This window comes from Antennarius striatus, chromosome 14 (genome assembly GCF_040054535.1).
Source record: "Antennarius striatus isolate MH-2024 chromosome 14, ASM4005453v1, whole genome shotgun sequence".
NCBI classification, from domain to species: Eukaryota; Metazoa; Chordata; class Actinopteri; order Lophiiformes; family Antennariidae; genus Antennarius; species Antennarius striatus.
The window spans coordinates 17,838,309-17,853,754 of NC_090789.1; the positions used below are offsets into that span (position 1 = coordinate 17,838,309).

At 41.2% G+C, this 15,446-nt stretch overlaps 1 protein-coding gene across 1 annotated transcript; it reads right to left on the minus strand.

Moving 5' to 3' along the window:
• Positions 1 to 376: 376 nt before the first annotated feature.
• galr1a (galanin receptor 1a) lies at positions 377 to 3,615 on the minus strand. The gene is made up of 3 exons (XM_068333491.1): positions 2,962 to 3,615; positions 2,637 to 2,702; positions 377 to 730 (listed from the first exon to the last, which is right to left on the minus strand). The coding sequence occupies exons 1-3, from the start codon at positions 3,613 to 3,615 to the stop codon at positions 377 to 379; spliced, it is 1,074 nt and encodes a 357-aa protein (XP_068189592.1).
• Between the last annotated feature and the right edge of the window lie 11,831 nt (positions 3,616 to 15,446).

Consider the following 15,446-nt stretch of genomic DNA (forward strand, 5'->3'; position numbering starts at 1 on the left):
TCTATTCAGCTCCTTCTAAGCAAAGAAAGCCAGACCATCACACGATACCTTTAATCAAAATAATAATTCAGCTGCGAAAATATGTGTACTTTCACTCTGACGGGCTTTGATAAGAGGATTTGGACAAGTAAACATTCTGCACATGTAAACTCGTTCACAATATCTTTCTGTCTAAATTTCTTTAGCCCAAACTGTGAGTAAGGAGCGGCTCGCTCACAAATTATCCGTTTGATTATAAGATGATTGTACTTGATTGGTTTGATGTCAGTCGGTATCTGTGACTGGTTCATGCAGCATTACTTACAGTAAAACAAAAATCATCTAATATGTCAGTATAACCCCAAACAATCCATGTAGAACCCAGAACATGCTGTCATCAAAGCATTTTACTGATCTGAGAGTCGTGACCTTTGTAGGTCACACTGATGTTTGTGGACAGCGCCGTCTCCACCCGGCTGCGCAGCTCCCTGGTGTCGTTCACGGGACACTTTCTGGGCGCCTGGCACCAGAAAACCTGCTTGTAGGAATTCCTGAAGTTCTCAGACAGGAAGGCGTAGATGATGGGGTTGACGGAGGAGTTGCTGTAGGCCAGGCAGTGAGCCACCATCCTGAACAGGAAGGACGCCTGGTTCAGGGGGAACGAGCCGAACTCCACCCACAGGTGGACGATGTGGTGAGGCAGCCATGACAGACAGAAGACCACCACCACCACCAGGACTGTCTGCGCCGTCTGGGGAGGGAGGGCGGAGGAGACCATCACGTCGATTTTTATTGTAGAAATGTAATCCAAACTTTTACAGAATGCAACTTTTATTGTCATTATAAACAGGCTGCAATTTGTCAAAAAAGTGGGGGGGGGGGGTTTGCAGTATTTTCCGCACTATAAAGCGCACTGGATTATCAGGCGCACCTTCGATGAATGGCCTATTTAAAAACTGTTTTCATATATAATGCTCACTGGATCCTAAGGTGCACTGTTGGTTTTTGAGAAAATTAAAGCTTTTAGGTGCGCCTTATAATGCGGAAAATACTGTAATCATGAATAAGTAAGCAATCAAAGTCCTAATTATTATTATTTTGTTAAAGGTAGATCCTTTGATCCTAAATTCCAAATAGTTTTACATCCATATTTGATTCAAATTTAAAAAAAGATATAAAATATTTGATTTTCTGTGTCAGCCATGATGTGGAAGATGATGAAGATTACGCTAAATAGGCCTTGGATAAGGGTCGATCATGTGATTGTTAGCCTAATGCTAAGAGTCTGTAAACGTAACATCAGCACCCCATGGATTCAGATTTCATGTCGGGTTAAAATGACAGCACATCTCAGACTAAGCGAACAGTTTGCTCTGATGTCAGACTTCATGTGGTCGTTCCTTCTTTCCTGTTGACATCATCTGCAGCCTTTCATCCTTCTTTTATCCACATTTCTGAGAACTTCTGCACACAGAGGGAAAGCAGGTTTGATCCAAAAATAGATACGAAAAGCAGAATGTTCAGTACGGAAACATTCATTCTGTCAGTCAGGATGTGATTCAGCAGAGGTGCATCCACCCAAAAAACGCATCCTGCTTATAAATTAATTTAAGAGTAACTAATTCTACAGCATGCTGAAAAATCCGAAAACTAAAATTCCTCATCATGCGCAAGAAGAAAAACAGATAGCGCCGTACTTCGAGATATGACTTAAATTCATTCTGTGACTGAGCTCATAAGTCAAACAACTCCCAACTCAAATGAAATTTCCCCATTTAAAAAAACTATAATTATAATAATTTTAATCCATACCAGAATGATAAAAAAGCCCCAAATGCCCTACATTTTTTTTAGCAACCAATAGACATGCAGATGTTCCCTGTGCATGATTAATTTATGTAAACGATAATAAAGTCTGAAAAGAAACAGGGCGGCACGGTAATGTTGTCACCTCACAGCTTCAAGGTTCTACGTTTGAGTCCTCTCTCTGCAGCGTTTGTGTACTAGTATTCTCTCCGGGTTCTCCGGTTTCCACCCACCTCCAAAAATATGCAATTTAGGTGAATTGATCAGTTTGTGGGCTGCCAGCAAATCCTGTGACCCACAAAGGCGGAAGAAGTGACTATCATGATGAATGAATGAATGAATGAATGAATGAATGAATGAATGAATGAATGAATGAATGAATGAATGAATGAATGAATGAATGAATGAAAAGAAACACATACTGTAAGTCATTTGGGAAAGAACGAGATCCGGTCTCCGCTGACGTTGCAGCGATCCGCCCACGAGCGATGGCATCCAGAAACACAGTTCGTAACTCGGATTTTCCCTCGTATCACGGGGAAAAAAAAATGGACTGAGCGAAGGCTCATGAAAAACAAAACTCATGACATAAAACCATTAATTTACTCTCGGAATAGTTTCAGATTTTTAAATTGAACTAATTCATCAGTGGTTTCCCCCCCCCACATGCTGGATGTGGTCATGATGGACACTTACACTACAGACCTGCTAAAGACGGACACACACACACATACACATACACACACATACACACACACACACACACACACACACACACACACACACACACACACACACACACACACACACACACACACACACACACACACGCAGACAAACCAATCACCAACCTTCTTTTTGGAGAGCTCAGACTTTTTGGAGACATTCTTCAGTTTTTTGTGAAGATGATTTAAAACCTGCCACAATAAAGATTGAAAATTATTTTAAAAAAACAAATAAAACAGAAGCTCTTCTGATTGTGATTTTTTTTTTGTTTTCTACATTTTCTAAAAAAAAAAAAAAGGAACTTTAAAGAAATAATAAAATTATACAATTAACGTTTGTCACCACTCAAATATTGCTGAAAAACCAACATTTTATGCACAGGAGGAGAAAGGGAGAAGAGTCTTTAATGGTGCTCTGTTGCGCACTCATCCATCGTCCGTGCGCACTCACCTTGGCATAGCAGACGGATATCAGGGTGAGGGGCAGGAGGTACCCCACGACGAAGGTGCACACCACGTAGACTTTCCTCTGGTGCTCCGGCCAGACCTCCCAACAGAAGGTGTTGTTGTCCTCCCTCTCCACGATGCTCTGGTAGTGCGCCACGGGAGCTGCCATGACCAGAGACAGGATCCAGATCAGCAGCACTCCGATGGTGGCATTCCTCCCCACGCGTATCGACGAGGATTTTCTGGCATGGACGATGGCCACGTAGCGGTCCACGGACATCGCTGACAGGGAAAAAATACTGACCAGCATGGATACGGTGAAAAAATAGTGGATGAACTTGCAGATGAAGGCTCCCAACACCCACGTATCCAGCATGTAGATGGTGGACTGGAAGGGAACGCAGAAGAGGAGGTAGGAGAGGTCGGCCACGCTCAGGTTCAGGATGAAGATGTTGGTGGTGCTTCTCGGTTGGCCCGGTTTGCTGCGCGCCAGCACCGTGATCACCAAGGTGTTCCCAAGAACACCGAGCAGGAAAATAAGTCCAAAGACGAGCAAAGAAATGAAGTTATCCACACCCATTCCCAGAATATGTTCCACTGGTAACCTGGGAGAGTTGGTGTTGAAAGACTGGTTTTGGATCTCCACTGGTAGCTCCATGTTTTTCCACTTCTGAACTAAAGTTCCATGTCGATGTAAAACACGAACATCCGACACACGCAGGTGTTTCTCTGCGTAAAGGTTCAATGGAGCTGATGCGCTTGAAGGCTGCGCCTTGTCCTCCAAAGCAACGTCACACGGCGGTGCGCAGCCATCCAAACAATACCCCCCCCCCCCCCCCCCACACACACACACACACACATACACACACACACACACACACACACACACACACTAACTGCTACAGAAAGAGAGCCAGAGAAAATAACTTCTGTTCATATCATTCATATCATGGAATTAAATGGGAGCGTCTTACTTCATCTATATTTGAATAAACCTTTACTTTCTCTCAAACCTGTGCAATTAATTAATCTAAACGGAGGCTGTGAAGCATGAAAATAGATCTTTGATTTTTGATGATTCATTTACTTCTTTATCTATTTATTAATCAATACGGTTTAATGTCCGGGAAGCACTGGCGTCGTGTCCAGAGTGTACCGTGACGGCGGGATAGAAAATGGAAAGATGGATGGTTGTAAATGGATGGATGGATGTGTGGGGTTTAGTGGATTGTGATAAAGTCCCTGAAAACTCCACACCTCATGCTCACATATTGGCAGATAATTTTAAAAAATACTGTCGATATAAAATCTCCCTAAATAATTAACTCAGGATCTTTAGATCTAAAATATCAGAGCGCTAGATCGGAGCGCGTTAAAGGGGGGTGAGTGGACTTGACCTTTAATCTCCCTGCAGAGGTTTATGGTTTCCAGGAATCTGGAATTGAGTCTCTTTATGAGTCCTTCGTGAAAGTGTAAGCGTTAAAATTAACCTGAAAATTGCTTATAATTTCTCTCCTTTCCGTCAGCTATCCTCTACTTTGTATCTGTGCCATTGATGAGCTTCAACCACATCTTGGAACATCTGCATTAACTTTATGTAAGTGTGTGATTCTGAGATAGAGGAGGGAGATGAGCCCAGGGGATAACCATCTGGAGACGGCGGTGGACACGACGCAGCTCTATGTTACCTGAGAACTCGAGGCTGATCTTATCGCCACGTCCTCCTGTCCTCAGATGATTTCACACAGTTGAAGCGCTTATTGACTCTTTTTCAATTCAGTATATAAATGTTGTTTTTTTTAATTGGCTTCTCGCTAAACGCCCTGAAACAGTCTGAAGTTTCCATGGAGATCGTTTCCTCCGTTGACCGAGATGTTATCCCTCTTTCTGGGAAGAAGAAGAAGGAGGAGAGACCCTGAAGCTGTGAGACAGCCCAGTGAAATATTCTGTTCCTATGGAAACTTGACAGTGTGAAGGAGGTGAGCTGAGACTGCAGAATCATGTCAGTGCCACGGACAGGTCATCTTTCCATCTTTTTTTTTTTTTTTTCCTGGGCTTTATTTCCTGCATGGGGGTTTTTTGGGGGGGGGTTTTCACTGCCAGGTCCACCTTGGATTAGTCATCAGTTTTAGTGTCACCAGTCCATCTGTATTATATATTTTTGGACTCTGAAAGGAAGTTGCAGAAACCCATGCAGACGTAGGGAGAACATTCAGCTCCGTGTTCAGGTGGATGTGAAACCTGGCTCATCTTGCTGATTCGAAGGAATCGAAAGGGCCACGAAGCAGGAGTTATGAAGGAAGCCGTTGACATCCTTGAGGATGTGGACGGGATGACGATGCCGTCACACACTGACCTATTTGAGACTTGAGAAGATGAGCTGCTGCAGATTGTGCTGCTCCCCCTCCTGAGGTGGTGTGTCCATTAGCTAACACTGAGGTCAGAGCTGCTGTTACCATGACACTGAGTCATGAGAGGAGACCACAGCAACAGCACATCCATTTACCCCAATAATTTGAAATGGACTTACCTTGCCTGCTAAATTCTGTGAAGCTCCAGATTTCCATTTAGAAGACTTTCCGTTTGGTAGAAAATGTTTCTTTTAATGAAACCCTCTCCTCCATTTCCTTGATTTTGTGAGAGGCTTCAGGTAATGATGACCAATCATAAGTGTGAGAGATCCAGAAGATAACGATTTTACTTCCTCCGTTCAAGTTAGCCTTAATCTGCCAGGATTTAACCCTGAAGAGGTAGAATTTTCAAGATTTCAAGATATCATTCAGCAAAAACGTTTTGGAGGGAATTTCAGTTTTTATTTTTCACATTCTGGACGACAATGATGATAAAACATGGAAGTAGGAAGTAGAGGAAAGGAAGTAGTCATTTTTGTAGTGTTGCAACATTTACTACCTCTGGTTTAGTGAGACTGAACTGTAAACGTATGCAGGTAAATGTGGAAATCTCAGACATCAGGGAGGCACTGGAGGAAACAGTCATCATGTTACATCTCAAAGATTTTGTCACAACTAAACCAGAGCTAGTCATTGGTGGAAAGAACAGGAAGATGGTTATTTTCTATAATTGCACTATTCTCCGTCTCACCAGGTGGTGTGAAGCTTCACTTTTACTCTTTTTATCTGGAGAGTCCCACAGGTATCCTTCTGATATATGTCATGAAGATTCCTGTTTGCTCCTCTCTTCTTCCAAACATTTAATATTTCTTTAGGGAGTGCATTTAATGAGATTCTGAGCTGCAACTGGTGACAGAGTAGAAGTGGATAACAAAGCAGGAGTCGATATCCATGTCCCTTCTATTAGCCCCACCGAGGAGGTTGTGCTCATGACGGCACTGGTTGGTCGGTCTGTTAGCAGATCGATGGATTTTGATGACTGTTTTTGGACAGGTAGGTTATAAAATCAGACTCACAATGCAGTGTTTTGTCTGCTCAAAGTGTTCATAAGGGACATGGTGGGGGGGAGAAGCTGCACCTGCTATTCTCCTACCAGCAGAGGGCACCAGGCTGCTGAGGAGGGACGCTCCATTACAGATTTGCTTAGAAAAAAGAAGGTGCGCCACAGGGAGAAAAGAACGCTGTCATGAAGAAGTGAGCCTTCAGAAGGGAAGCTCCATGCAGAAGCAGCTGCCTTTGTCTTCCATAAACCTTGTATGTTTATTAATTTAGTATTTTTACATTTTCTCAAGGATGTTATTTTTTCCATCCACGTCCATTTGTAGTTGGTCAGTCTGTCTTCCAGCTTCGCCAAAAATTCTGAAAATACTTTGGCGAGAATTCATTTTCATGTAAGTCTGAATTAAGTGATTTTATTTGTTGTGAATAATGTGATTTCAGGAAAATGACATTAAAAAGTTTGCAAGAAGAAGAATTTTAAATTTTGATAAACTATTCATGTGTAGAATTTTTAACAACTGTAAAAAAAAAAAAAGATAGTGTGTAGAGATATGGGATCATTTGGAAGTTTCACCATTAGAGCTTTACGGGTTATAAAAGGGGGAGTGATTTGCACAAATTTTTAGTTTTCTGCATAATTAAATTACTGGCATGTTGTTTAAACGAAAACTTTAAATTCAGTCCTCTTTTACTGTTGAAATGTTTGTGCAGGAACTGGTGTCGGTGGTATTTATTTTGCCTGCTCTTCTACCCTCACATCACAGTCTGTCACACCAGCAGTAGAGGGAGTGAGAAGGGTTCAGCAGACGGTGTCAACATGATGTCACGCATAGAGAGATAAACATCTGATATCTCATGTTGTCTGAACCCTGAAAAGAACATTCTTTTCATCTTGACATATAAATATACTGAACATGTGTGTTCAGTGTCTGCAGAGGGAGCTGCCCATACAACACACACCAAAGCACACTGAGTTTCTACACAAACATAATATGGAAGGAAGCAGCGTGGCGGCAAAATATTACTTTATGCTGGGAAATGACATTTTTTCCAACACAGTATTTGAAATGTTAAAAGTATTTGGCTGAAGAAATTGTACAAACCTACTGAGCTGTGAAACAGCAACATGTTCTCAAATGTGGCTCTCCTGGAGCTCACTGGCTGAGAATAAAAATGTGAAGCACGGCGCTCTTTAATGGAAAAGAAAATGACATTCTTAGTTCATGTCATCAAAAGCCCTGGTTGGAAGCCTGTTCCGTCAGGTAAGCAAGGCCTATTATCTCATGTCTGTCACCTAAGTGATTAATGGAGCCAACAATACTTGAATTGGACATTAGGCACAGCTGCAGCACAGCTAATGTGCATGGACTGATAATATTATGGAAATGATTCTATACAGAGACGAAGAGTAAAACTGGTTTTGTTTACCAAGAAAACCAAAAGCACTATTTACACAATCATAATAAAACAGATTTCTTTAAAACCCAACAGAAACACATGAAAATTCACTGAAACCTATTATCTTATTCCCACTGTTTCACTGAGACATTCATTCATTCATTAATTCATTGATTCATTAATTCATTCATTTTCTGTTTCACTTTTTTCGCTTACGCAGGTCACGGGGTTTGCTGGAGGCTATCTCAGTTGGATACGGGAGAGAGGGTGTACCCCAGATGAACTGCCATGATCAGACAAACAGTCACACTCATGCCTACAGACAATTTACAGCCACGAAACAGCCAAGAAATAAATCGAATGGTCATATTTATCCAGTGATGTGTATTATAACGTTATTTTCCATTTAACATCACCATTTTAAAGTTATTTTTACTCATTTACCACTGAAATATTGATTAGAGACCAGCCGAGCCTCACCAAGGATTGATCAATGACTCGGCTAGCTGTGCCGGTAGCTAAACAGTGAGACCGTGATGCTATCTCTCTATATGTCGCTATTAAAATGTTCAAACAAGTTTGCTCTATTAACTAAATTCCCATAATTTAGATAATGTATATAATGTACAGTGGGGTTTTTTTGTTAACAACTGTATGAGTGTAACGTCTTTTTTGAGTTGAGCGGTCCTGAAACCACTGGAAAAAGACACGATGTGAGGCACGCAGTTCTCCTGCCTCATGATAGGGGGTGCTGGTGATCCCAGGGATTCGGCAGAGGATTCGGCCGTAGAAGAAGTAACAGTAAACTACCGCTCCCCTTGCCTTACTATATTTTTTTTTCACTGCTTTTGTTCAGAAGGAGCGGCGCATTGACTTCATTTATAAGTAAACATAACGTATAAACAAACATGTAGGAAACAACACAGCGTTTTTTTTAATCAAATGTGCTTATTTGTGTGTTACACTTTGTACGTGTAAATAATTCTGCTCTGAGACTTTAAAAATGGCCCGTTGTTAATTAAAGGGTGAATAAGCTAAACTGTAGGTTGATATTTTGTTTAAATCCAATTATGATAAAATCAGGGCCTCACCAGCCATGAACCTCACCGCACATCACTGAAGCCAAATAACCCAAAGAGAACCCACACAAAGGTTCCAGGTGGAATAGAACCCAGGACCTTCTTCCTGTGAGGCAGCATCTCTATCCACGTTGATATACAGTATAATCAATAATATATTTATTTCCTTCACTCCCTTTCATTGAGGACTCCCTCAGGAGTTGCCTTCAATTTCCGTACAAATACAGAACTGCTAGGGCTCATATTTGTGAACATGTCCGAATTTTGAGAGAAATATGAAACTCATTCATATTCATGGAGGATTTTAAAAATCCCAGCAGTAGAGGAACTGCCCAACAGAACACCTTTGATCCATCTCCAATGGCTCCATCAGTGACGTTAGCTCAACAGCGATCACTAAAACAATGTCACTTCTGTGTTGCGTACAAACAACTTGATGTTCGTCTGTTTGTCCTCTTCTATGGCTACACAGACAAGCTGTTTACATGACAAAATACTTGCACAGGTTTTTTAAAACTGAAGGCTGATGGTGCTGCATGTGCCCATGTGTTCATCCAATGAACTGACACATCCATCACTTAATGTTACTTGTACATTGGAAGAGGACCTCCTCCCTACCACTGTGAAGTAGTAGCTAAAAAAAACCTTCTGTGAAGTCCTGTCTTGTATACTGTTGTGATCATGGTGTGAATATAATTAACAGACATTGGAGGAAAATTTTGATGTGACCGACACGACTGTCCTCCGTGTCTTTCATCTCTCAGGCTAACAACATGTTACTGTTGTCTCTCATATTGTCTCTCATGGGGGTGGTATCTCACCTGTTTTTTTACAGCAGTCACACAATGCAGCCCCACTGAGGATCCTGTGGTTTTTTACACTGAAAAAAAAAATTACAGTGTACAATTTTTAGATGCTGCATGGAAGCCAGCAGCTCTGATATGCAGTGAGTCTAATGAACAGAGCTGCTTTTCCTAAATAATACTGTACATTTAACATTTGTCATCCCAGTTAGATGGAATTTGATTTTGTCCTCTTCTCAGTGTATAAAGAACTTTAGCCTCCACAACCTGGCAACATCTTTGTGTTAACTATGAACTTATTATACAAATTATATTATATATTATACAAATTTCCCCACTGTGGGACAATAAAGGATTATTATTATTATTATTATTATTATTATTATTATTATTATTATTATTATTATTATTATTATTATTATTATTATTATTATTAATAATAATAATAATAATAATAATAATAATAATATTATTATTATTATTATTATTATTATTATCATTATTATTATCTGTATCTGTGCCTTATCTGTATGTGGCCTCAATGCTTTCCCCCATACAGTAAATTGAGTCTGGACTGTTGCTGCTGTCTAAAAGGGGTTTCTGTCTCACTCTGCACATGGAATGCATCTATCTGTAATCATGCCTCGAGCATAACTCAAAAACCAAAACTGAAATTAGATCTATCCAATTAGAGTGCACCACATGCCATGCTTTTATTTCTCATTCCTGATATCTGGTGAATCTCCAACCGTGTGTGCAGAACACTCAGCATAACCTGAAGAAAAAGCTTCTTGACTGACATTTAAAATCAGAACTAGCAGTTAATCTCACAATTCTTTATTTCAGTAAATATCCTCTCCCATCATCTGATGATTTGAAGCATAATATTGTTGAGATGCTAAACAAATAATAGCATTATACCGCAGGCTTTGCAGTAACTGCTGCCAATTGTTGATGGAATCATTGGCTTCCCCCCACTAAGACATTTGCATGGGGTTGTTTACTAGCCAAGAGCATTGATGTGAGGAAACCCTTCACAATGTACAGCTGATCCTGTTAGTTCACACAATGAACAGTTTCTGAATAGAAAATGAAGATTTTAGAAGCCGTGTCAGCTTTAAGGGAATGGGTTCCGTATTTAGCATGATTATTCAAAAAGAAAATAGGACAATGCATCAAAAGAGGAAGTGCAGAGATTTGTGAGCAACCACTGGAGGGTGACATCAGCTACTTAGCATCATGGCTATGTTGTCATCTAGGCTACAGGGATGGGATGTAACATGAAGAGGTCATTCAGGGTGACAAACACACAGCAACACAGAGGCCTTTCATTCTTCATTCTCAAAGCCAACAAGTGGAGCACAATAGAATCTAGTATTCTGTTTCCTTGTAGTTGCTGTCCTCCCTGATAGGTTGGAGAGAAAAACCCTTAGACTAGTTAGAACTGAAAGGTTATAGAACACTGATATTGGCAGAATTCAAGACTGTTAAAGTCTTCAGCCATCCAGCTGTCGTTTCAGCGCTGTAAACCCTAACCCTATCCCTAACCCTAGCCTTAACCCTATCCCTAACCCTAGCCTTAACCCTATACCTAACCCTTGCCCTAACCCTATCCCTAACAATATCCCTAACCCTATCCCTAACCCAAGACCTAACCCTATCCCTAACCCTATCCCTAACCCTAACCATAATCCTATCCCTAACCCTATCCCTATCCCTAACCCTATCCCTAACCCAAGCCCTAACCCTATCCCTAACCCTATCCCTAACCCTAACCATAATCCTATCCCTAACCCTATCCCTATCCCTAACCCTATCCCTAACCCAAGCCCTAACCCTATCCCTAACCCTATCCCTAAACCAAGCCCTAACCCTAACCCTATCCCTATCCCTATCCCTATCCCTATCCCTATCCCTATCCCTATCCCTATCCCTATCCCTATCCCTATCCCTAACCCTATCCCTATCCCTATCCCTATCCCTATCCCTATCCCTATATCTATCCCTAACCCTATCCCTATCCCTATCCCTATCCCTATCCCTTACCCTTACCCTATCCCTATCCCTTACCCTTACCCTATCCCTATCCCTATCCCTATCCCTAATCCTATCCCTATCCCTATCCCTATCCCTATCCCTAACCCTATCCTTATCACTAACCCTTACCCTATCCCTAACCCTATCCCTAACCCTATCCCTATCCCTAACCCTAACCCTAACCCTAACCCTAACCCTAACCCTATCTTTATCCATATCATCTCTGACCAGACACTCCCTTAAATAAACCCTGGCTGTGTCACTCGTGCATCTCATGCAGACATACTGAACCAAAACAAGAAAATCACTTATTATGTTTGACATCGTAGGTCAGAAATTTAGCAAACTAAACTATTCCAAATCATTTTGGAACCTGTGAGGTAGCCCATATGGCCATATTTTAATGAATAGATTAGCAGGTATTTAATGCAATTCACTATCATCCTCATCAGTCTCAGCAAAGTCACCCACCACCACCACCAGTTTCTGGTGAAATAATTCCCCTCTACCCAAACCAATGCTGTAGCTCAGTGTAACTACTAAACTATCAGATATCTGCTGCCTTAACTATTAGCATAACTCATTCTTGTCTCTACTAATCAAAATTCCATTTCAGAAGGATAGAATTCAAGATGGGAATAAGTCATGACTGAAATGATTGATTTTAGGGGAAACTAACTGTGTTCCTTTCTAATTGTTCTGAGGTCAAGTGATAATTGAGTAATGGATGTATTTCCTCTCATAGAGGTTTCAGAAGTCCAAACAATTGCATTGACACATCTAAACAAGCTTTTCCCATTTATGCATTTTCAGCGCATGGGATGGAACAGAAGAAGTCTTTCTTTCTCTCTATAAAGCAGCAGATATATATTCAGCTGCCTCTCTGAGTGGGCGTCTTGGTCTAGATCAACATTCCTACCGTGGTTCAAGGATAGCTGCCATGTTTGTGTCCCACAGCTCTGTTGCATGGCAGCTATTGTTTGTCTTGCACTCAGCCTCGACCTTCCAGCCGCAGGAACAAATCCAAGACTCTTCTGGATCTGAGGGCACAAGCAGTGTGGTCAGCCCACGACCTGCATTCCTGTACCCTACCTCTGTCAGGCCCGTGGGTGCTGCCCGAAGCTCGGCCCTGCAGGTCAGACAGACGGAGCTCTGTGTGCAAGACAGGGTGGACAAGCATGTGTCTCTGAGGCCGTCCCCATTTTACTGTGTTTACACAGGAAAGTCAACGGCCATGTTGGACCCTCAGCCTTTATCACAATGTTACTGGTGATCATGGTTAAACAAAAGCATTGTTTTATATTCATATCCTCCTGATCTGGGGCAAATAATATACCAAATTTAAAAAGCACAATCAACTCTTTTTAAGCTAAATGTCAGAAATATACAGTCAAATATATGGTTATACTTTGATTTCTTTGAACAGTAATGCAAAATATGTCATGAATAATTTTATAGACTCAGCTTGATTCCAAACTCACACTTATATAACTGAAGCCAAGTGTTCGATGTTATTATTTCTGTCGGTCATATCTTGCTCTGAAGTGCTCTAAATACCTTTATGATATTTTATGGAGACTAAAAGAACTTAAATAGTCGATTTTCTGATTAACAATGTGAAACGGTGATAAAAACCATTGACTCATGCAAGTCAAGTCTTGACTTGCATGAGGCAATGGTGCTCCATTCATCATGAATGGAGCACATTAATTTTGCAATCAATCCAATATAGTAAAACTAAATTGTAAACCTCGTGATGTCATCTGCAAAGATTAATCTAAAGGTTTACCACCCAGGTGTAATGGTGACTCCATATGATCCATTTGTGTCAGCCTGGTGAGGAAGTGGAAACCTATTCAGGGTGACCCCTGTCTCTCGTCTAATACTGACGTACAGTACAATCTAATGACACTGGCCAGAATAAATCAATAGACACCAGAAGGACACACATGTCTCACATGTCATGTTTTTTCTGAATTACAACTATTGTTTCAGCAGGATGTGGGTGTGACATGATGTTTTTGAGGATAGTCATCATGGAATGTAACAATAGAGTATGAAACCAGTCAAATTGAGCATAAAAAAGAGAATCATTTCCTTAATAAGAAAAGCCAATGAAGTCTAACCAAAAAACAATATAAAACTGATATAAAGAAAAATGTTCTCTCTTTTTATTGTATCATAATGGGCTTCATCTTGATAGAGTAAAATAGGTCCTGATATATTTGCCTGCAGATAGAGGCTGGAAAAGACAAAAACAGCATTAGACCTTACATTATCCTGAAATGAGGCAATATCACAGCATGACAGTCCATAAGGGATCGAGAGATGTAATTCAGGTCGTCAGGTCGTCGTCTCATTTGGATAAGGGCTACATCTTTAAACAGCAGGAAAACACAGTAGAATATTTCTAAGTTCCTGGAAAATTTGTTTCTGTTCATGTGCTGTTTCACTCTTTCAATTTTAGAGAATGAGTTTCTCTCTTCTAAGGTGAAGAAGCGTGTACAGGCAAGATGGAACGGTTGGAGAAAAGTGTCAGGTGTGATGTGTGATTGAAGAGTTTCAGCTAAAATGAAAGGAAAGGCGTACAAAACTGTGGTGAGACCAGCGATGTTGTTTGGTCTAGAGACAGTGTCACTGAAGAAAAGACAGGAGACAGAGCTGGAGGTAGCAGAGATGAAGATGCTGAGGTTCTCTCTGGGAGTGACCAGGAAGGATAGGATCAGGAATGAGTACATCAGAGGGACAGCACATGTTAGAGGTTTTGGAGATAAAGTCAGAGAGGCCAGACTGAGATGGTTTGGACATGTCCAGAGGAGAGATAGTGAATATATTGGTAGAAGGATGCAGAGTTTTGAACTGCCAGGCAGGAGGCCTAGAGGAAGACCAAAGAGGAGGTTTATGGATGTAGTGAAAGAGGACATGAAGGTAGTTGGTGTCAGAGAAGAGGATGCAGAAGACAGGGTTAGATGGAGGACACTGATTCGCTGTGGTTTCTCTCTTCTACAAAAGGTGCTTGTAGACTTTTTTTTTTTTTAAAAAGATCTCTAACAGAGAGGCATCTGTTCTAAATTATTAATATTCTGAGGGTGCATGGATGAAGAGGTCCATTACATTTCCTGCATGATGTTGTTCCACTTCAAATAGAGTTATACAACATTTCTAGCAGAATTTCCCACTATAAATGTTGAACATAACTATCACTGATCCTACCTTAGAGTTAGCATTATATTTAACTGTGTTTTTCACAGTTTCAGATTAGATCAATTATTAGATCAAATTTATGTGCATAATGTTGAATTTAATATCTTAGATTTCCATTGGTTCTGGGGAAGTTCTACAAATTCATATACCAGTGTGCAGACACAGACATTTGACTTGGGGTTTCATACAACAATCGTTCCCTTTCCTCTTGGTTGCTCCATATGTTAATCTGGGTGACTGTACATCTAAGCTGAACATGATCTACTAAGAAAATATATGAGTCTGATTCAACAATGGCCTCACAGTATTGCAGGTTGCTTTGCATCAGGGTGTGAGAGTAGCAACACTTGTTGCCCCTGCAGCCGGGATGGAGCAGATGGGCAGAGGAACAATGGCCGAACCCATGCAGAGGGCGGCAGAGACTGACACAGCCTCTGAAGCTACAAAGAATGCTTGGAACCAGGCCAGAGCCGCAGACCTCACTGCCACTCCAGCGTCACCGCAGCCCGTTCCCCGCCCTCACCCAACCTGACCCTCCTAGTGTCCCATGGTGCCCCA